The sequence below is a fragment of the Molossus molossus genome, unplaced genomic scaffold (genome assembly GCF_014108415.1).
Source record: "Molossus molossus isolate mMolMol1 unplaced genomic scaffold, mMolMol1.p scaffold_m16_p_5, whole genome shotgun sequence".
Lineage (NCBI taxonomy): Eukaryota > Metazoa > Chordata > Mammalia > Chiroptera > Molossidae > Molossus > Molossus molossus.
Genome location: NW_023425388.1, coordinates 105,318,679 through 105,341,788, shown reverse-complemented (window position 1 = coordinate 105,341,788; position 23,110 = coordinate 105,318,679). Strand labels below are relative to the sequence as shown.

The following is a 23,110-nucleotide window of genomic DNA, read 5'->3' as shown; positions in this document are numbered from 1 at the left end:
AAATAAGTACTTTTTATTTAAGAAAAAAATCAGATTGATAGTTTTTATTTAAGAAAAACAGAAATCAAGTAGACAGCTTTCCATACATGGATTGTAAATATTCAATGGATCATCGGCTCCTTTGAACAATCAAAGTGGGAAAATCTAGATAGTACTGTGCAAAGCACAATTTCTTTTGTTTTCTCTATCATTCCTAATGAAATATTTATATGTTTTCTTTTTGATATTTTACATTAGTTTCAACTTTTAGTTTTTGCATTCTGAACCACTGTAATAGACTGAAATAATCATTTTTATCTCTTTCCTCATTTCTGTGGAATTCAATGTTCAGATTTTTTATGATAGGATCTAAATGATTTAGCTCAGGAATTCACTGAAGAATCAATTTAATATTTTTTCCAAAAGGCTCTATGGTTTTATATACAAACCATAGTTATTTCTGTGTTTCAAAATATTTTATTTTATTCAATTATGTTGTATTTGTAAATCCCAACCAAGACATAGTCAAGATACAGAGTTAAGTACCTTTGTACCAAAAATAAACCACAATTTTCAATGCTTTTTCCATAATGTACTTAAAACATACAGAATATTTATTTTATTTTACTTTTTTTTTTTTCTTTCTCCTAAGAACGACCCACATTTCTCAGGAGGCCAATTAACCAGGTGGTGCTGGAGGAAGAAGCTGTAGAATTTCGTTGTCAGGTCCAGGGAGATCCGCAGCCGACCGTGCGGTGGAAAAAGGATGATGCGGACTTGCCAAGAGGAAGGTAAGAAATTCACATACAAGGAAAAAGGTTGTGTAAACCCCAAAATGCCTGTCATCTGTTTAAAAATACTTTTATTGATTTTTAAAGAGAGAAAGGGAGAGGGAGAGAGAAACATCGATGTGAGAGTGGACCATCCCTCGGCTGCCTCCTGCACCCCCTTCCAGGGTTTGAGCCCACAACCCGGGCGTGTGCCCTGACCTGGAATCAAACTGGAAACTTTTTGATGCACAGGACAGTGCCCAACCACTGAGCCACGCGGGCAGGACTGCTTGTCATCTTTTATAAAAATAAATTTTTAGTATTTTTCTAAATTTTTCCAAGACCTTGCCCTTTATGATCAAATAAATCATTCAAGTATTTTTTTCTCTATATAATGAACAAGTCTAGCTTTAAGATTGGTTTTGCTTTCCTCTTCTCTCTTCTGAAACTATAGTCACCGCATCTACTATAAGCATAAAACGTCACTTCCTGCTTTTTTTCTATTTTTTTTCCTAAACAAAGAAATTGGTTTTCATTCATCTGACTGCGAGTAAACAGGTGGCCCAGTGGTCGCCTTCTGTGCGCTGGCGCAGGTGCTGCTGCGGACGACCTCCCGCCTCTGTGCGTGCATTTCAGTCCAACTGTCCCGCGGGCCGCGAGGCTGCACTGTCTGAGGTCGCACCCTCAACAGCACAGCTTCAGATCAGCCCAACATGCCCCACAGTACGCGCAAGGTTCTTGGCAGACTATGGGAATAAGACAAGTGAACATTTTAATTCAGTTCATTTTCAGCCTACACAGTAGGGAAAGTTGCCTCTATGTTTCTTTTGTCACTTTGCTGCCGGACGTCTAGTTTTAAAGGACTGTTATCGAGAGAATGTTGACTGTGAGGCCCCTCTGGCCTCCTCTGGAGAGAAGGAGGTAAAAAATAATGAGCATTTATGGAGTTGAGTTGTTACTGTTATCCTCTATGTATAACAGTCTTTTTCTTCAAATTTGAGAGCATGTAATCTATAATTTTAAAATGTTGGTGTGATATAACTTTTAGGATTAAGAGACTCATTATATAACAAAATCTAGCCTTGTGTAAATGAAGGTCAGTTTTTAATTTCTGGAAGTAAATAGCCTTGTTCAAAATAACCAAAAACAACAACAACCAAAAACCTTTCCCTTTGGAAAAATTTTGGATTTGTAGAAAACCACAAAGATAGTAGAGAGAATTCCCATGCATCTTATACCTGGGATTCCCCATTGTTAACACTTCTCAGTGCTTGGAACTCTTGTCACTCCTAATGAGCAAATTCTAATGTAGAATATGCATTTTTTTTCATTATTTTGATTTCACTAGTTTTTCCATTAATGCCTTCCTTCTGCTTCAGGACCCAGTCTAGGGTATATATTTCATTGGCTATCAAAGGGTATTGCATTTAGTTGGCATGTTTTCCCAGTCTCTTCTTATCTGTGATGGGTTCTCAGCATTGTCTTGTTTTCATGAGCTTGACTGTCTTAAGGGGTACTGTCCTGGCCAGGTATCCTGTAGAACATTCCCCAAACTTGGATTTGCCTGGTATTTTCTCATGATTACACTGGGTCCAAGGGGTTTTACGAAGAAAGCCACAGCAAATGCCCTTTTTATCCCTTGATATCAAGGGTTACATGATATCCACATGTGATCTTGCCATTTTTAATTCTTAGACATTATTCAGTTAACAAAAGTTTCAAAAATAGAAAGTTGTAAGAGTGTACTGCATTTTAGTGGGTCTGTGTCTTTGAATGAAGGTGAATTAAAACTTAAACTCAGTCTGCTTTGTTCCCACATTGATCTAGTCAACCATGTTCACCTGGGGAGCCGCAAGAATGTGTAAAACATGCAATACCTGGCTATTTAGTCGGGGCACTGACTTCTGTTCCCTTAGTTTGTCAAATAAAAAAGTGACAGCAGCCAACACAATAATTACCATCCTGTGTGAATGAATCAAAATTATTCCTATTTTTTTTTTGTCATATAGGCAAAAAATGTAATATATATTTTTGGTGTGTCGCAGAATTTTAGTAATCAGTCTGTGTGCCATGAGATGAAAGAGGTCAAAAATCACTGCTGTAGGTCTTAGGTCATAAACCTGATAACTTAAGTTGCTACAATATTTTTCAAATCTTGCCAAGTTCATTTGCTACAAAGTTCAAATAATAAATACAAATCAACATCAGGATTAAACTATGTGTCCTGAATATGTGATATATAGTCCACTAATGATAAGGTTGAAACTTTTGAGAAAGCGTGACTCTACTACTTCCTTTAAAACATTTTTATACGTTCAGCCTCTTGAATCCCGTGTTACTGGTACGAGAATACTACAGTGCTTTGTGTGACCAGCTAAATGTTTTTGAAGTACTAAGCAAATGGAAATGCTGTGTAAGCTTTAAATTGTATGTTAGAAAGGCTTAAAGCAAGGATCAGTGAAATATAGAAATTAGGTCAGTATTTTTATCATGATAGATGGCATGTACTTTTTCTTGAATCCTCAATCTTTAAATGCTTTTTCAAAGCAGCTTATTCATTCTTACATTTGGATGCATTAGCATAAGCTTCACTTATGCATAATGAGAGGAAAGAGACCTCTTTACTGGTAAGGAATAACAGTAATGACTTTTAACCAACCATAGCCTAAATGAACGACATTGATTCAATTACACTATTTAGGTCTCAGGCTAGGGAGATGGCCATTGTTCTTGTGTAAGCAATTGTGCGGAGTGGTTTGGAGGATGACATTTTTTTGGCGTAACATTTAAAGCGATTTGAATAAGGTTTGTAGTGGTTCATGCTTAACACATTTATAGTAAAGCTTTGGGCAGCTGCATACACTGTAATTACTATGTAAGTAATATGTGACTATTTCTCTTTTGGAGACAAGAAAAGCTTTTCAATTCAAGTTTAAATGTATGAAATGCTGGGATAGCTATTTAACCCAGCACCGAAGTTATCTGTGCCAACCTTTCAGTAACTAAAGATGAACTGAGGGAGTATTTTTTCCTTTTCGATGAAAATATTGTTTTAAGTAGCACCCATGTGCCTCTTTCTTTGATTTAGACTCAGCTCTTAACCTTTTTCTGTAACTGTCTTTCATAAAATTATAACATACTCATGGTGCGTGGTATTAAAGACATTTTTTGATCAGATGAATATTTCAGTGAAGTGGGAAAATTATTCATTTCTAAGACTAACAATAACCCTGATGACCAACCAAGAAAATGTATATTTATTTGGACATTTTCCATATGACAAAGGGACAATATAGAAAGGAGCCTTCATTTCATACATGCTACCAGTAAAATAGTAATTGCTTGCACAAACTGTGCTATTTCACAGTTGAAGATTTCAGAAAGGAAAAAATAATATTTTTGTTGTTGTTTGTGACTGTGCCAAATATCAGTATCTTTTTTTTTTTTTTCAGAAGGTCACTATATAGTTGCTTAAATACATCAACACAGACTCATCTTACTAACAATAATTTTATACACAATATGAAAATAAGGCGGTAGGAGAAACACAATGAGGAGATAAGGAAAATTACATTTTAGAGTTCATAATGATTATGCTGTATAGTTTAAAGCATAGTTTAAATTATAGAAGATGCATTTTTGCATTTATTTACATTCATTACTATGTTTGTAATGCTCATGGCTACTCTGTAAAAAAAAGTCATTCTAAACAAACGAAACATGCTGTTAATAATTCTATATATTTTATTATATGTTAACCAGATTGGGTGATGTAGGAAAATATTTACATACTTAATACATTAAAGGAAGTCAAAACTAAAGCCTTCCTTCTTTCTTCCTTGGGTACCATGTCTTTCTTTCTCAAGAAAACCTAGAACTTTGTTATGTAATACAATTAATATATTATATAATATTATAATATAATATAAAGGAAACAGAATCTAATAAATTTACAACCAAATAAATACAAATAAAATCGAAAGATAGCAACACTACAATATACTGTTCAATCTAATATTAGGAAAGAGGATAAAAATATCCCTTCTCAGAATTTAGGTAAGAAGTAGTGTGATTAATCTAATTGGAGTTCCTTATGTGGGCTTGTCAGTACAGTGTATTTTAGTTAATTATTAGTAGTTCTTTAAAAGTCTGTAAACAGGAGATTTAACATACTTCATCAATCATGAAATTTTCAGTTTATGTCTATTAGTTAGCTCTACGATATTTCTTGTTTCATTTTTATTTCATTTCCAAACTAACTCTAAAGTGATACTAACTTCCTTAATAAGGATCATGAGTACAGAAAGGAATGTTTATAATAGCTTGTTAGAGAAAAAAGGAAATAAAATATGCCATTTACATTCCAACGTATGCCTGCCAATTCTAAATGCAGTTGATGGCTTACGAGTAGTGAATATAATTCATGAATATTTCATAAAAATAGAAAAGAAACTAGAGAATAAGGATTTCAAGATATATAGTGTAAAATTCTATCCATTTTCCTGAACCATCTGATAAATTCCTTTTTCTAAAGTACAAGTCTCTTTTAAGAGAGGCATTTTAGAGTTATTTCAATGAAATGTGGGATTCACCGAAATACATGATTTCTTAAGAAAAGGAACTGAATAGAACCACTTATAATTCCCTTTTCTTTTTTTACCCTAAGTGGCTCTTTCCACTTAGCCCTGGAAAATGTTCTCGTGTTAATTGATTGGGGCTCCATTGTTTAGATCCTGTGCTTCTGGGGGACAGAGATGCTTAACAGGTGCTCAGCCGCCCGCTGGGGGATCTGCTTCTCCACAGCAGTGTGGGTTTCAAGGACATTTGATAATTTGGGCTCCTGGTAAATAACCACACTGATTAGGTTGGCTGGTCAAGATTGGTCAATTAAAACGGCTTTTGAAAAAAAAAGGAGAAAAAAAACAACTGAGAGCAGGAGAAAAGCAATAAATATAGAACATTGTATGTGACGCCTGAAAAGTGGATCTGTCCCTAAGATTCGAAAATATAAAGAAAAGGGTAAATGAATATTCCATGATTTTTTCAGTCTACGGATGTCTTAGCCATTTCTGTATGGAAAAAAAATAGAATGGCATGGACAGCTACTGTGAGATTTTACATACAGCGACCACTATCATAAAAATATTTGGGCCTCTTCAGGAATGTTCGACTTTAGGCTTGTTTTGACACTTTTTGAACATTTATGCTTTTAGTTGCACTCCCATGTTCTGAAAATGATGTTTGACAGATTTCTGTACTGCAAGCTCGGAGTGACCTTGAAGAAGCCATCTAAGCTCTCTGTGGTTTACATGCTGTTGGTCTGGACCAGCCATGCGACAGGGCTGGTGATTAACCCACGCTTTGACTCATTTGTCCGGGGTGAATAATTATGCCATCTATCCTATTTCAAAGGTTGTTAAAGTGATATAACTAATCCAAAGCACCGTAAACCTGTGCAATAGATGCACATAACACGTGTTTTGGTTTTATGAATTTAACTGGCTGGTGGCATGTATTAGCTATATATATATATACATATATATATACATATATATGTGTGTATATATATATATATATAACTACAGGGGGAAATATATGTAAGGCTGAAAAATAGTATACAATTTTTATGGCTACTCTTTTTCTTAATTTTTTTTTTCTTCTTTTATCCTCACCCAAGGACTTTTTTCCATTTTTGTTCAGATAGAGTGGGAGGGAGGGGAGGGGAGAAAGACAGAGAGAGAGAGAGAGAGAGAGAGAGAGAGAGAGAGAGAGAGAGAGAGAGAGACATCGACGTGAAAGGGACACATGGACTGGTTGCCTCCCACATGACCCCAACCAGGGCCGGAGAGGAATCACAGCCGAGGTCCGTGCCCTTGCCCGGAGTCTAACCTGCGACTCCTTGGTCTGCGGGCCAACGCTCTAACCACAGAGCCACACTGGCCAGATGGCTACTCCTTTTTTTTTCTTTGCCAATAAATTTCCAAAGAAACACATATAATATTATTTATCTAATCAATGTAACTTTTCCTTTTAAATCACTTAGATGTATTTATACACTTTACCAGCCGGTTTGCCAAGCCTGGGAGTTGCCCCATATTTCCAGGACGGAGAGGTTGTACATGATCCTGACACTGTACCCCAGCCCCAGCGCAACGAGCAGCCTGGGTGGAGACCTTCAGGAGCCCCCAGTACACCTGCTGTTTGTCTCCTGCTAGGAAGGAAACTGCACGTTCATAGGAAGAGTGTGCAGTGATGAAAGCACACGGTTTTTGAAGATTACTTTTGCCTTGCGCTCTTCTAAGGCTTGTGCATGCATTAATCCCGTTATTTTAAAGAGCAGTCTTCCAGCATAATATTAGTATCGTTTAAGGGACACGAAAACAGAAGCTTAAAATAGTTTTTGTGGTCACACATTGGTACGTTTTAAGTCCAGGACTTGATTTAGAATCTGTCCAACCAGAAACCTGCATTTGAAACTAAAGGGCTGCCTAATTACGCGATTATTATTCATGGACTTAAGCCACTTACAAATTTTATATTTTACATGAAATTTTAGATAATCAGCCCTGGCCTGATGGATGGTTAGTTGGAGCGTTGTCCCGTACACCAGAAGGTTGTGGGTTCGATCCCTGATCAAGGAGTGTACAGGAGGCAACCTATCTCTCTCTCTCTCCCTCCCTCTCTCTAAAAATCAATAAAAACATATCCTGAGATGAGGATTTTAAAAATATTTAGCTATTCAGTTAGAAACACTATGTTATGAAGAACTGTAGGAATACTGTTATAAAATTATTATTAAGAGTAATTTTTAAATCAATTTCATAAGTCACTCATAAAATGTTTTGGTGTTTTGAAAATCTAAACTTGGATCAGGTCAAGGTTACTGTGTTGGAGGCTGAAAATATAGATTTTGTTTACAAACAGGATTAATTAGAAACTTTTAGAGGGATGCCAAAATGGCGCTTTCTCTGTGTTTTCACCAAATAGGTGCTAATAGTTGCTGTTAACACAAAACTAATTGCCACCTAGCTTGGGGGGTGCAAGTTGCCTTGTCCTGTGACTACATTGGCCCATCTGTTGAGAATCTCAGCTCGGAACAATGCAAGGACTGGCATCCAATTTGGGCCCTGGCCAGTGGTCAACTAACAAGCTGGGACACACTTGGAATATGAAATGCCTTGAAGTCAGAGATGCTTTGCTGTCCGTAAGTAAGCTGGCAGCTCTTGTGTTGTATGAGAACAAAGCCAAGACCAGGTGCCAGTTTGCAGAGCTAAAGGATCTGCCTGAGTGCCACCTATCATTTGCACGTGGGGTTGTCCCACGTAGGTGCCACAGCAGGTGCACTTCTTCCATCAAAGTGTGGCATGTTACATGTGAGAGCTTGGGACCTGGGCATGTTACATGTGAGAGCTTGGGACCTGGGTGTGTTACATGTGAGAGCTTGGGACCTGGGCATGTTACATGTGAGAGTTTGGGACCTGGGCATGTTACCTGTGAGAGCTTGGGACCTGGGCGTGTTACATGTGAGAGCTTGGGACCTGGGCGTGTTACATGTGAGAGCTTGGGACCTGGGTGTGTTACCTGTGAGAGTTTGGGACCTGGGCGTGTTACATGCGAGAGCTTGGGACCTGGTTGTGTTACATGTGAGTGCTTGGGACCTGGGCGTGTTACATGTGAGAGCCTTCAGCTGGGCTGAGGCCAGACTAGGGCAACAGTTTACTTAACCAAACTATAGGACAAGCCAAAGGCTTACAGGGGAGAATCACCATGTCACACCATATTCCGCAAGTGGGCATACTGTGCATTTACCATTGCAGACCCTTCCTCAGACCTAGGTGTTTACCTTGACTGTAAACAAAACTTAAAAAAGAAAATGTTTCTTAATTGACTATATTAACACAAATCCTTGCCTTCACAAGACAATCTGTGGTTAGAATTACTTAAATAATTCCTATCAGCCTTGTTATATGTATGGTTGGTCTTGTTGCTGTTGTTGTTCGTAGGAAGGTGAACTGCAGGGCGGGGCTGCAGGCGAACTGGATTGAGATCCCGGTTCTCCACGCAGCCCTGCCGAACGCACCGTGTGATTTTCAGCACTTGGCATGTTTGAGTCCAGAGCCCACATCTGCAAAATGTGTGAGTTGGGGGGTGGCTTCTGTGGTGCCTTTAACTTGTGAAATGGTATGATTCTATGAATAGTAACAACTTAATTTTAAAAGTATGATAATACATTTTTGTAGCAGTTTAAAAACTACAACAGAACAGCTAGTTGAAAAAAATGGGGCTAAAATAGAAAGTAGAATTACACATAACCCCATTACTAATGACAATTACTTTTTAGCTTATCAGATATATATATAAGCACTTTTAATATGTTTTTTATTAACATTAGAGAGAGAGGAAGAGAGGGGCAGAGGGAGAGAGAAGCATCAATGTGAAAGAGAAACATCATCAATAGGTTGTCTCCGTTATGCACCTCAGCTGGGGATTGGACCCTCAACCTGGGCATGTGCCCTGTCCAGGAATCAAACCAGCGACCTCTTGGTGCATGGGACGATGCTTAACCAACTGAACCACACCAGCCAGGGCAATAGGCATACTTTTTGATTCAAAAATTTCTTGACCCTGAATGTTTGTTTATGTTTTTATAGTACCGGTCTAGTACATATTCGAAAAAGTTGTTTTGATTCACTTTTCCTCTCCTCTAAATATAATGTTAATAAGTTATATGTACACAGTGCTTACTCTATACCAAATATATATAGGCAATTTACATTAATATATTCATCCTTAGGACAATGCTATGATGTAAATGCTATTATTATTATTCTTTATAAATGAGAAAAATAAGACCGAAGAGAGTAAGTATGGCAGTCGGATTCCACAGTCCGCACTTTAAACACTGCTCTGGCGCTGGGGGGGACCAGCCCATGCCATTCTCCGTTTGGGGCTGAAGATTAGGAGAGGGCAGATTAGTAATTACTTGTGTCTGTCAGAGAGTCACAAAATACATCTGTGTGAGAAGTACATACTAAAGGTTTTATAATATTTATCATAATGGCACTTATCATGTATACATTTATTATTTTATATCATATATATGAGTGCCTATTTTTTTAAATGGTATTATTTTCCATTGCCTATTAAAACAATTCTCTCTTTATCCTTACAGAATATTTTAACCTAATATATTTATGTGTTCTCCTTAACATCGAGTCTGGAAATAAAAATAAAGTCACTGGAAACACATCAGAAGCTACAGAACTGCTTGCTGAGAGAATTTAATAGTATGAGTGTATAAATCTAGAGTTATGCACTCTTTTAGGGCATGCTAATTTAATTTATCCTTCTTAATCTTTATTGCCTAACTGTGCTCTTGGCACAGCTGAATTTACTGCGAGTGTTATTTTATATTTTATTGATAAAATGTGATCATCAACAATTGTATGGACAGTTGTGAATCAGTAGGCAAGACTGAGCTGCAAGCTTCATGTTTTCTACCAATGTGGTGGTATTATTATTATTATTATTATTATTTCTTTTTATAATGGTCCCTCTGGAAAAGTTGCTGCACAACCCAGCTATTTGAGTCAACTGCTATGGGTAGAAAAAGAAAGGAAAAACCAAACAGAATAAGTGGAGACCCAGCACTACAGTGGCATGGTGAATGAGGGTTATATCTTAGCTAATGTGTGAAGGAGATACAACTGTCAAATATGAGAGAAAAGAGAACAAATACTTTCAAAGTATTGTAAGAATATACCACATTCCACAGGGTAGAATCAAATATTGGTGAAGTCTACTCCACGTGTTACCTAGTGTTAATTGGTTGGCGCTCTGGTGGAAAGGCGGTATTTAGAGGTGGGGTGGCCACTGGGACACAGGGAAGCTTCTGAGAAGGTGACTCATCATGGGACAAGATCGCAGTGTAGGAAGTGTGCTGATCTAGAACAGCCTTTCAACCACCCACATTACTACGTAATTTGTCGTAAGATGTCAATTCTCTCAAATAAGTACTAAAAATCACCAGTGTTGACCAATGACATATTATATTTCAATAATTACCTCAAGAATAATTATACATATTTACTGGGCATTTCTATGTGTTGATATTGCAACACATTTAAAAAAAGGATGAGTTTATTCTCAAGTATTTAGTAGAGGATATGAGATATTTATAGCATTAATCGTTAAATAAGGCAAACTACGTTGAAACTATGATATTCCAGACTGTTTCGGGTTTTAGAAAACAAAAGCAACTTTAGTTCCATCTGATATAGAGTAGAATTCCCTAAAGTGGAACTGAGAAAAGGCAGTTCGAAGAGACAGAAAAACGAGGAGAAAGCGTTGGTGGTGCACCGTGTAGGCCAACAGTGGGTGGTTTGGTTTGCCTTCAGCATGGTCGAAGGGCATTTCGGGCCTGCAAGGTTAGATGCGGCTTTATTAGAAAAGCCTCTAGTTTGAAATCAGTTGTTTACACCGAACACACTCTGAAATGGGAATGCACAGAGCACATTGAATAGAAATGTATCTTTGTCTCTGTTTAGAACATTGATTGTTGTATTTATATACAGGGTAGCTTGGAGTAGAGAAAGTTTGGAGGTAGACATACATAGTAGGAAGTTATTTAAAAGGTAGTTAGGAATTGCATTGGTATATTTCCTGTGACTATACAGCCATGCATAATAATGCAAGTGGCAGTACAATGAAAAGCTTTAGTTTTTAGTCAGAAATGAATTGTATGTCAGGCTTTATTTATTTATTTATTGAGTGCTTGGATGAAAGGTGTTGTATTTAATAAAGAGATAAGTAAAATATTTGTTTAGCCTGATCATTTTTAATCATATAATAATATCATGTGTCACTGAATCCAAGTTAAAATTGTGAGATCCCACAGTCTATTTTCTCATAGTTAAAGAGAAAATAATGGCAAATCAACTGTGATATGCCATCTTTGGAAAATGATTTCTACTTCCAGAGGTGTTAACACGTGAGCAATATGCACTTTAAAGTTGATGAGCTGTGGAAGTGATGCTGATGCTTAGCAAGTGCCCCGTGTGCAGGTGGTTTGATCTCACCTCCGCCGTGTGAAACTCACCCTTACAATCCTGATTCTACAAACGAAGGATCTGAGGGACAAATCGAAGTCAACTTAGTTAAGAGTCGCTAAAGTAGAGAAGTGCCTGAAATGTCACTTTCAAACAGAGCTACCAACCCACACGTTCTGCGGCACACTTAATCAGGACGGTGTCCCTATGCAGTTGTGTAAAATTTCTAACTCATTCCGTAGTACATTTCTCGAGGAGGTTTCTGTGGGCAGAAGGAAAAGGAGAGAGCCTGTGAACCTTCCCTGGCACGGTCCAGACTGGGCATCTCTCGTAACGCAGAATGCTAACCCGCTAGCTCACACCGTGCTGCTGGCTTTCAGCACCAACGAAGGAGACCTTTTGGCCAGCAAAGGCCACAAGCCCACTGAGTAGCTGGAGTGTTCAAAAATCCATTTTACCCCAAACTTGCAGTCCTTATTATAAAGTTCATTCCCAGTTCAGAGAGAGCAAGAAGAATAGAAACTGCCTTCAAACACTGTTGGGTCAGAGCTGTGAGTTCTATGGATTCTCATGCATTTAATCCCAAAAGCGCTTTTTAAACAATATTTAAAGTTAAGATGAATTTCTAACTAAACACATAACTTGAGATATATTCACATTTCCAAATGTGACATTGTAATTCTAATTCCTATAGTGAAACCAAATTGTCTTAAACTAATTTAAGCCAATAAAATACTTATTTCTAAATTGAAGAAAATTTAACCTGTCTTCACCACTTTATTTGTTCCAACATGTTCTCCTTAATTGTGATATAATTACATTTTTTGCCATAAGTTTTAGGGTCTAATTAGTTTCAAAAAGCTTATTGGAAATAACACCTGCAATATTGGAAATAATACCACATCCAAGTGATTGCAGATATTACTTTATTTGAATAATCTGTTAAATTTTAGTGGAAAAATTATTACAAGGATGGTTGCTTATTAAAGATAGCAATAAAAGTATTAAATATGTTCTTCTGATATTATGAACAAAAAGAATATCCTAATATCTGTACAATGGTTTGAATGTGGAAGAAAGAAGTATTTCACACACATTCACACTTGCACACACATACACCTATATAATCTCTAAACTTTTAAGAGATTTAAATTTGTTGAAAATCAGAATAACCGTGGGGTGATATTACAAGTTCTCTGAAGTTCTGAAAGCAATAATGTAATTTCAATGACAGATCTTTGCCCTATCTGCAGCTAATAAAAAAAAAATGCTGTTTTCCAGGCAAATAGTGAATATTATGTCAATGATTAAAAGTAGAATTGTTGGCTTCAAACCCTGGATGAGTGCTCCTACGTCCCCCCAAAAATTAAAAAAAATAAAATTATTGTGTGAAGCACTTTGATGTTAATGTTTGATTTTATTCAAGGATTTTCAGTGATGGAATATATGTATCATTTTTATCATATACATTTTATCTTAACATTAGTTTTTATCATACATTTTAGATCTCACTTTTTTATTATTGCTGTTAGTCAAAGTTGGATTTCTTCATCCAGGCAACAGGTGTGCACGAGGTTTCCTGGTTAAGCCGCGCGTGGAGCAGGGCAGGTGTGAGCTGGGTTGTCCTAAGTCAGTGTCTCCTTTGCAGTACAGATAGCTCCAGGGCCCTGTGCAATGAGGTGGTCATTGTGGCACCAGCCAGTGATTGGAAGAGATTGAACAGAGAAGAGAAAATACTTGAAGTGAAAAAATGATGAGTAGAAGGTACAATTTAAGCAAACTTGTTTAAATTCAGGGAACTGAAAATAAAGTGATTCCTAATGCTTGAAGCATTCCCTGAGTTTTTAACAGCCTCTGGTTTTACTGACTTGGCATTTGGTGATCAGCCGTGTTTGATCCTGGTGAAAAGAATACAGTCTCCATCTTCCTGCATATGTGTAGCCTTCATTTATTCCTTCACGACAAATTGACTGTCTACTAGGTTTAATTCATTGTGCTGAACTCTGAGGATACAACTGGAACAACAGTGACACACCCGTGCCTTCATGGAGCTTAAAGTCTGGAGGTGTAGACAGACATTAAACCAACCTGTGTCAGGATGAGCAGACATAGTTAGGCTAAGGGGGAAAAATTTGGGAGGTATGGAGAAAGTTCCAGATGTGAGGACATCACATCTGCAGAGATGCAGAGGCAGGAATGAGCCTTCAGGTTGTGGCGTACAGCTGAGGGCTTGAGTGCAGGGCAGACGATGGGGCGAAAGGACTGGCCCAGCGAGCAGAGACCAGGCAGGGAGAGCATGCAGCCAGGCCTGGAAGCTTGGACTTCTCTCCAGAGAGCCAGTCAAGGGTAGATTGAACATTTATTAGTCTACTCTTGATCATGTAAAGAAGACGGTAACATAATACTTGGGGTTTTGCCAGGCAAATACAAAAGTCAGTGGGACAGGAAAAGTGAGGATAGTCAAGTGACTTACGAATCATAGAATTGAAGCAGAATAGAGAAATAAGTGATGATGGGGGGTTGATAGACATGAGGAAGAGGTTCAGTTTCTAAACTGATTAAGACAGTAGGAAATATCCATGTTCATGGTAGGATCAGACCATTGACATTCCGATTTCAAAGGTGGAGCCATTCCGGTGAGGATGCGGTCCAGGTCTTGCTAAGACAATGGCCAAAGGGAGACGGAGACAGTATCCCTGGAGACGGAGAAATAACTGAAGTGGGGGAAGTTATGGGGAATTTTGTGTGACATTTATTGGGTATTTATGATATGCCAGTTCAAGTTTGAACACTCTAAAATTATTAACTTATTTAATGCTTTAGAAAGTCTGATGCTATAGGTCCTATTACATTTTCTAAAGAGAAATAAATTCTGAAGTTTCTATTTGAAAATTGGATGACATGATTCCTATTCAGCGGAATAAGACTGTTTTATTTTGCTTTGTTTTATTTTCAGGAGAGAGGATAAATAACTAATTTTTAAAATATTTATTGAGCCAGGCTGGTGTGGCTCAGTTGTTGAGCGTCAACCCATGCACCAAGAGGTCGTCAGTTCGATTCCTGGTCAGGGCACATGCCCAGGTTGTGGGCCCGATCCCCAGTGGGGGGCATGCAGGAGGCGGCCCATACATGTTCTCTCTCACTGATGTTTCTCTCTCTCTCCCTCTCCCTTCCTCTCTCTCTCTCTAAAATATTTATTTGTTTGTTTGTTTTTGTAATCCTCACCCAAGGATATTTTTCCATTGATTTTTAGAGAAGGGAAGGGAAGAGAGAGAGAGACAGAGAAACATCAATGTGAGAGAGACACATCGATTGGTTGCCTCCTGCACAAGTCCAACCAGGGCTGAAGATCGAACCTGCAACTCAGGGAAGTTGACCTGCGACCCTTTGGTCCATGGGCCGGCACTCCAGCCACTGACCCAAACCTGCCAGGGCTCCTGATGTAGATGTTTTAAGACATCTTTTTCACTTGTTTTTCTTTTTTCCTCTTAGCTTTTTAGTTGTAAAATGCCCCCCATCTCTCAGCTGTGTTAAAGGGCGACTTGCTAGGGGTGTCTTCCATCCATGGGGCAGGCTGGCAAGGCTTGGGGTAACAGGATAGCATTTAAGGAAAGACAAGAGGATTGAAAGTATTATTTGGTTGTTCAGGCAGAGTCAGAATGCCATCCCATTTCAGGTTTCACTTTGGCTTTCAGTAGAGGCTTCCAGAACAGAACCGCAGGCTCTCTTCAGAGACCACCTTGCCTCTTACTACTTCCACACAGGGCTTATCTCCCAAGGCTTTCGTTACCTCTTTCCTTCAGTGAATGTTGCATTAATTTTTGCTTGTAAAGAGCTATGTGTCCTTTTACCCTGCTCCTAGGGGCCCTACCCAGAGTCCTGTGACTTAGGACAGGAAGAGACTTCTTGATCCAAATGGTGACCATTGCCCGCATTCTGATTGTAGATAAACGAGGACTGTGACCCAGGCTCGATGTGGCACATAGTGAACTTGACTCAGTATCCTTTTGCCAGCAAAATATTAATGGCCGGTTGTGCTTATTTTAAGGTCCCAGTCCTCAGTTGTGATATAAGAGCTCACCTTTAGGATACACTTTAAATATTAAAGAGTAAGAAAACGTCACCTGAGGTTTAAGTTGCCAAGAAGCACTTATGTGAGTTTTAATAAGAAGTATTGTCTGTGGAAGGACTTTGATTGAAAAACTGTGAGCAGAAAAATTGTTTCAGGAAAATTGAGCAACTTTTCCTATTTTGAGCTGTCAAGACTGAAAGAGGCAAAAGATTTAAATTTCTCTAAGAAAGTTTATGTTTTACAGAAGAGTATATTCATTCAAAGTTGCAAATGGTTAAAATGCACTTTTTGGACCAATGAAAACGCATCATCACTGACCCTGTATGTGTGTGTCTGCATTTCCACTGTGATTCGTACAGTGACATCCAGTAGTGTAAGGCTGTGCCTTTAATTACAGATGGATCATTTTATAAGATTAATAAGTGATCTTTATCCTAAAAATTATTCTGTCTAAAGCAGGCAATAAACATTGTGACATTTTTATATAAAAGCTCCATAGTGAAATTTTTACTGAATTATGGAACTATGGAATGCCTATTACTGTAGACATTTATATTCTGAAAGAGTCTAAAAGGTATATGGTGATTATATGGTGATCTTCAGCTATTTGGATTGAGTGCAAGTCTTTTGATAATTGAAAACAAACTTTTCAAATCTCTTTAAAAAGAGAGACACATTTGCTTGCACAGGCATTAAATGTTTCCTGGTTAAATTCAGTTTTTACTATTGGCCAATTTGATGATTAATAAAGCAGCTAGGCAATAAAATTTTAACTGCTAAGTTAAAACATTTGTTCTAGAGTTGGAGCCAGACATTGTCTTCTAGCAAGAAGTAGTAGGTGATTTAAAAAAAAAAAACTAAAAATGTTGAAGAAATAAATTTCCTTCCATGAAAAACAAAGGTGCTTTTGAGATGAAATGGACATTCAGGAAGTTTTATTAGTGTAGAACACTCAAATAATCCAAACAAGGCAATGAGATACACAGGCTTGAGCTGAACATGGTAAAATTCCACTTTATAATAGAATTTGTAGTGTATTTTTTTCCTTTTTTTCTCTTCCTAAATTCTAAAGCCACTATAGAAGACTTGGAGGGAGAGATCTCTAAATTATCTGCATTATATTCACAAAAGCCCGGAAATCATGAGAAGTTTCTACCCTAGAAACTTAAGGTGCATCAGGCATTGCAAAGTGAGAGAAATGTATGAAATGTGGTTTATGTTATAGCATTTTACTATTTTTTAAATCTTGTGTGGTGGTTTCAAAGTAAATTTAAATTCATAGGAAATTGTTCCAAAAGAAAAGTTTCTTTAGGAAGAAGAAATAAAAGAGATTCTTTCATTTAAATTTAGAAGTGATCTTAAAACATAGTACTCTTTCTTTTTAAAAAAAGAATAATATTTTCTCTTTTGAAACACTTTTAAGATCATTCATCAAAGGTAAGATCATACACAAATAGAACCTTGCCTACAAACTGTTGTTTTAAGTATTAAAATAAATTTATCTTGTTTTGTTTATTATTTAGCTGAACAGATGGTAATGGTTTTGACACAATTCAGTTTTCTTTTCCTTTTTTTCCCCCCGTTGGGAAAGAAACAACACAAAACCAGAGCGTCTCTTCCCACTTTGTCACAGCTGGTTACCAATCAATCTCAATTCACGGTACAGTGATGATAGCACATGTTGTCCGGGGGCCAAATCTGATTGGGTTGCATTTTTCAGCAGTGTTTCATATCAGGGAAAAAGGTATCTTTATGGTGGGGACTGTCAGCACACGATTGTACAACTGTCATTAATCAAACCTGGCAACAACAACTGCATTTGGACAAGTCTGAGACTGGCAGATTCCACAACCAAAACCTCTTTCTTCTCTTAGGATTTCCTCACTAGTAATGTTTTTTCATGTTTCTTTTTCTTCTTGTTTTTAATTAAAGTCAGATGATATCCCCTACATGTTTATCATATACAACTTTATACCATGTTTAAAAAGTAGCTGTTTTCTACCAAAGTATGCTCCAGTTATTTAAAATTCATTCTCAACTAGGTAAAAAAGGCTAAGAGCAAATGAGGGCAAAATTTAAGTATATTAGATTGTTCAATAAAATAACTTCAAAGTGTGTCTATCTTAGTAAATATATTATGAACCCCGAAGGATTAGATTCACATTGAGAAATATATGGATATAGTTTGTTTCTAGAGTTTTTGAAACTCAACACAAAATACCAAAATGCATACCTGCTCGGTGCACATGACACAGAACAATAAACACATGTCAGATGGAGGGGGCACTGCTCTGTGTTAGGAAAATAAATGCTCTCTGCCTGCGCAAATGCTGTTCCAAACTCTTTGAAATTCAAAATGACAATTTTAGCATCTTCTATAAAATGGTGTTTGCAAATAGGCATTATCTCTAAGTCATTTATTGTTGTGAAATCATTTATTAAACTCTGTTGTGAACTATAAAGAACTCTTTAAATGTAAGAAACTATTATTCATATTGCATATTACTCAGTCAACATTTCCTCCCTGGGGAAATGAACATTTCCCCAAATACCCAGTGTACAGCATCAATGAGATTACTAGTGGGCAATTTATCCAGAAAGAAATACAAGAAATAAGGCCACATTTACAGGACCTATGGAAATAGTCAATATATAATTGCTTGTGAAATATGTAGTTTTATGAAAGAAAGTATTGCTTCAAAGAATCAGGATGCATTCGAGAGAGTTGAGAGTGTGCACTTCCAGAATCATTCCAAGCATGTTGACATTTTAAGAGTTAATGTTGTTTTTATAAAAATTATTGACCCTCCTTAATTCTTGTAACCAATGCTTATTTTGTCAATTTGCCAACAGAAAATAAATTTCTCCTTTAAATATTTCAGCTATCTTTGATTCAAGATACATAACAAAATAAGTTGTATATTTGAATCCAGTGTAACATAAAATGATAGAATATAACTCACTAAGAAACTCAAATATACACTATTTCTTTATTGTCTAAGAGTTACCAAAAGAAAATGTGCAAGTAATGCATTTAATAATTTAGATATGGCAAGAGTTGTATACATATATAAAAATAGGGAATTGATAATCAAGCTTCTGGAGATCACTTTTGAAATTAATTATCTTATTAGCAATACCTTTAATCTAAGCTTTGCACTTTGTGGCTGAACTGTGTGTGTGTGTGTGTTTTGTTTCAGGTAAAATGCCATAGAAAAACGATGTGTTATCTAAATATAACCAAACCTATTTACTAAAAGCAATCTGTGTTCCACCAGGTATGACGTCAAAGATGACTACACACTGAGAATTAAGAAGGCACTGGGTACCGATGAGGGCACCTACACGTGCATCGCCGAGAACCGGGTTGGCAAAGTGGATGCCTCCGCCACCCTCACAGTCCGAGGTAAGAGACCTGGGTTGTGGAATATGATCGAACCAGCGGGCTAATACTAACACTGATGCGTGAACTCACAATCAGAATAATAGCTTACACTATTTTATTATCATAGTGAAATGCCTAGATTTGTGTTCACTGTATTATTATTTATTTTCATATATGGGTTCAAAGGGATGATCATTTGAAGTGATTAATTTTTATTTAATAAATAAAAGCTAATGTGACTTTAAAATAAATCTTAGAAATAGATAAGACTTACACAAATATCCTTTCTCTGAGCTGTTTACTGTTTTAAATGTCACTAATCTCCAGAGTACTTTGTTTTTCTGTATTCAATTTGCTTTACACTTGCAGAGGACTGCTTTGAAATCCTTTTTTATTTCAGCATTCAAAAAGCAGTCGGAAGAAGAAAAAACCGACACTGCTTCCAAAGGTGAAAAATGGATACAAATGAGCTCCCACATTGAGAAAATCTGATTTAGAGAGTGATTTGTGAAGATCATTGGCCTTAAATAATTGAAATACCCAGTGCTTCTCCTGTAATAACTTTCACGTTCTGGGTGTCATGCACTTTCTCAGTCATGGAATAATGCTCGTTTATAGACCCTGGAATCTCCTGTAAGTGGAGGAAAGCATTGCTTACCCCTGCAGTGAGCTAGACTGAATTAATTCTCTTCCTGGCGATGCACGTTGATCCACAGGAGCAGATTACGTAGCCCGAGGTACCAGGTAGTCGGGCAGCTCGCTGCCCTCACTCGCCAAATAGACAGTATCCGTGGCGTTGCTGACTGGAACTTCGGAGGAACAGGCAGGTGCATCCCCGGCTCAGCCTTTCGGTCTTTCTTCCTCTCCCCTGACTGATGCGCAGGCTGGCTGACGGCTGTCATCCAGGGCTGAGCCCCAGCTCACCCGGTGCAGTCAGTCATACCTCCTACTCGTGTGCAGCTTTGCTCCCAGACATTTTCATAAGATTAAGAGAAGGGTTCGGAGGGATTTGGGTTGGTTGTCTTCCACATGGTAAGAAAGGTTGTTTTTTTCAGATCTACAATTTGGGCATCAAATCATAAAAAAACTCACCTTCCTCCAGGTAACTCTTAGGAGGCATATGCACTCTGGATACCTGGAAAATAGTTGGTGATTTCTATAATTTCCAACTGCTCCATTTCTATTCCACCTACTTTACCCCCCCCCCCCCGTTTGATGTGAACTGAGATACAAAACAAATTTAGACAAAATTGGCAAGCTTGTTGCTTAATAGCATTTTCATTCCTCATTAGAGAACAGATCATAAGAAGCTATGATCAGATACCAGTTGAGTGTACATACTGATTACATATGGTCCAAATCTGAGCCCATTTAAGCCTCTTTACTATGTTTAATGTGCATTCTCCATAGGTGATTTTATATTTATACATATATTTGCTTTTCTCTGAGCAGTCCTTTGCAAAAACAATTCGCTTGACCAAATCTCCCCCCAAAGTTGTTTTTTTTTGTTTGTTTTTTTTTCTGAAGTGAATGGAAAAAATAAAGAAAAACAAGCAACCAAGAAATGTTCCATTCAAAAACTATGTGCTGACTAAACACATGGGGAGACCACGGGGAGTTGTTTGCTTGTGGAGGCGGCGGGGTCCTTTAGGCTTGGTGCCTGGTGGAGGACACTGAAGTGGTCTGTTTGCTTTAAGATCTTTCCCAGCTAATTGTTTTCATGATTTGTTGAAAGTTTCAGGTTTAACATTTCATTTCGCAAATCACACTCCTTGTGCATGGACATTTGAAGCTAACTTACAAAGCTAACAGAAAGAGTTGTTTATTTTTTATCAGATTTTTTTTTAAAAAAAAACAGCAAACTTTAAATGTCTTCTTCCCTAATCTGTGTCCAGACACTGGAGTAGAGTGTTTAATCTGTGTGGTGTGTACTTATTACTCGTCTAACAATGACCTGAAAACGGTGACAGAAAAAAAAATCTCCGTAACAACAGAAAGTGGAGTAAAATATTACTTAAAAATATGTTTGTCATTAAGAAAAGCATTTGGGATTACTCATGGTAAGAGGTTAACAGAAAAAAATTATCTGCGACTTATTTTTTTCCATCCTCATTTTTCTATGTACATAAGTGAAATGTTCAGCCCTTCCCTGGCTTGTTTTATTAGAACAGGGTCAACTGACCCAAGAGGCCACATCTATTTTCATCAATTTAATGCAAGCACACAGTTTAGTTTAATTTGCTGATTTTGAAAACATTCACCTGCTGTTTTTTGTTTTGTTTTGTTTTTCAGGATGAAATGTTGCTATGTAACAAAGGCGAGAGCTTTTACTGTGATGTTTCTGCTAAAATTTTATCATCATGTTCACTTTAGGCAATTGAGGAAAAGAAAACAGAGTTTTATAGTCAAAATCTGAAAAAGTGATTTACGCGGTGGTTGGTTTTCCACTTCAAAAATATGGTGAAAATGGGCCATAAAATTAAACTTAACAGCAAGTAGCTCCTTATGCTGACTTGACTAACATAAAATTTGAAAGAAATAATGCCAGACAACCACCCTCCCAGCATTTATATTCTAATCAAACAATTCGTGTTCTAACAGAACTTTTTTAATTGGCTTCAAAATACATGAACGCAAACTGCATATTTGTAAACACAATTTTTCCCCATTTGTCAATTGCTCAAATTGGCTTTACATAAATTAAGACTTTGTTGGAATAAACATCTTGCTTATAGGGCAATAAAGCCTTAATTTTTTGGAAATTACTCTAGACTAGGTGAAAAAGAAATATTTTATTTCTTTAAAAAATGCTTTCTTATTATGGTTTCTTCTTGTTTTTTATCCTCACCCGAGGACATTTTTCCATTTTTTGTTCAGATAGAGTGGGAAGAAGAGACAGAGAGAGAGAAACATCAATGTGAAAGGGACACACCGAGGGGTTGCCACCCGCACGACCCAACCAGGGCCGGGGACAAACTGCAACCGAGGTACATGCCCTTAGCGGGAACCGAACCCGGGTCTCTCTGGACCGCAGACCGATACTCTAACCGCTGAGCCAAACCGGTCAGGGCATGGGTTCTTCTTTATTCTATAATATCATAGACACAAAATGCCTTTTTGTTTATATCAATAGGAAACATTAAGTTTGAGATTCGGCTTAAGGTGGCACCTAAAAAATACAAATGAAAGACAGTTATTTTTCTACCGGACACTGGCAGAATTACTAGAAATCTTATCGGTTAGAATAAACCACACCTTTATGATGTTAGTCTGTTGTCCTGCTCTTGGTCATTATTTTCATGTGTTCCCACAACAAATACAAAAGAGAAAGAAATTGTTGTGCTTAGGGTGACTTCTCTTCATGTTACTATAGTAACCCCATCAGAGGCGATGGAGTACCCTGGAGTTTCACTAAGCTAGAGTTTTCACACTGCTACTATAATTACTTTATTCTTCTTTGAATTGTCTTAATCTCCCCTTTAATTATGACTAATATTATAAGACCATGGATCTCACAGAAAAGGAACTCTAGTGTTGTTCAGAGATTGCACAGTGCTAGTTTATGATGTGTTGGCCAAGAGAATGAATGCCTAGAAATAGGGTTTGAATGGCCATATGTGTCACCATGCCCAGTGAGACATCAGGGCAAAACTGCCCACCATTTCTAAACCACATTTTATATGCATCCAGCTTTATGCACTAGGGTATGGTCAAAAACTTGTCGAATAAGTGTATATTTTTAATGTAAGATTTCATAAAAGTTTAAATGCTACTAAATATACTTCTTCTTCACTGGAATAATGGAACCATATGTTCTATACTTGTCATGCTTTTATATAAAGTGGTGTACTATCTA

At 37.3% G+C, this 23,110-nt stretch overlaps 1 protein-coding gene across 1 annotated transcript in view; it reads left to right on the top strand.

Annotated features, from left to right (window-relative positions):
* The window catches only part of ROBO2 (roundabout guidance receptor 2), a 1,312,832-nt gene that overhangs the window by 1,169,891 nt on the left and 119,831 nt on the right, over positions 1–23,110 (top strand). Inside the window, exons 5-6 of the mRNA XM_036243039.1 lie at positions 632–770; positions 19,148–19,275. Coding sequence (XP_036098932.1) covers positions 632–770; positions 19,148–19,275 — 267 coding nt within the window. The remainder of the gene's footprint in view (positions 1–631; positions 771–19,147; positions 19,276–23,110) is intronic.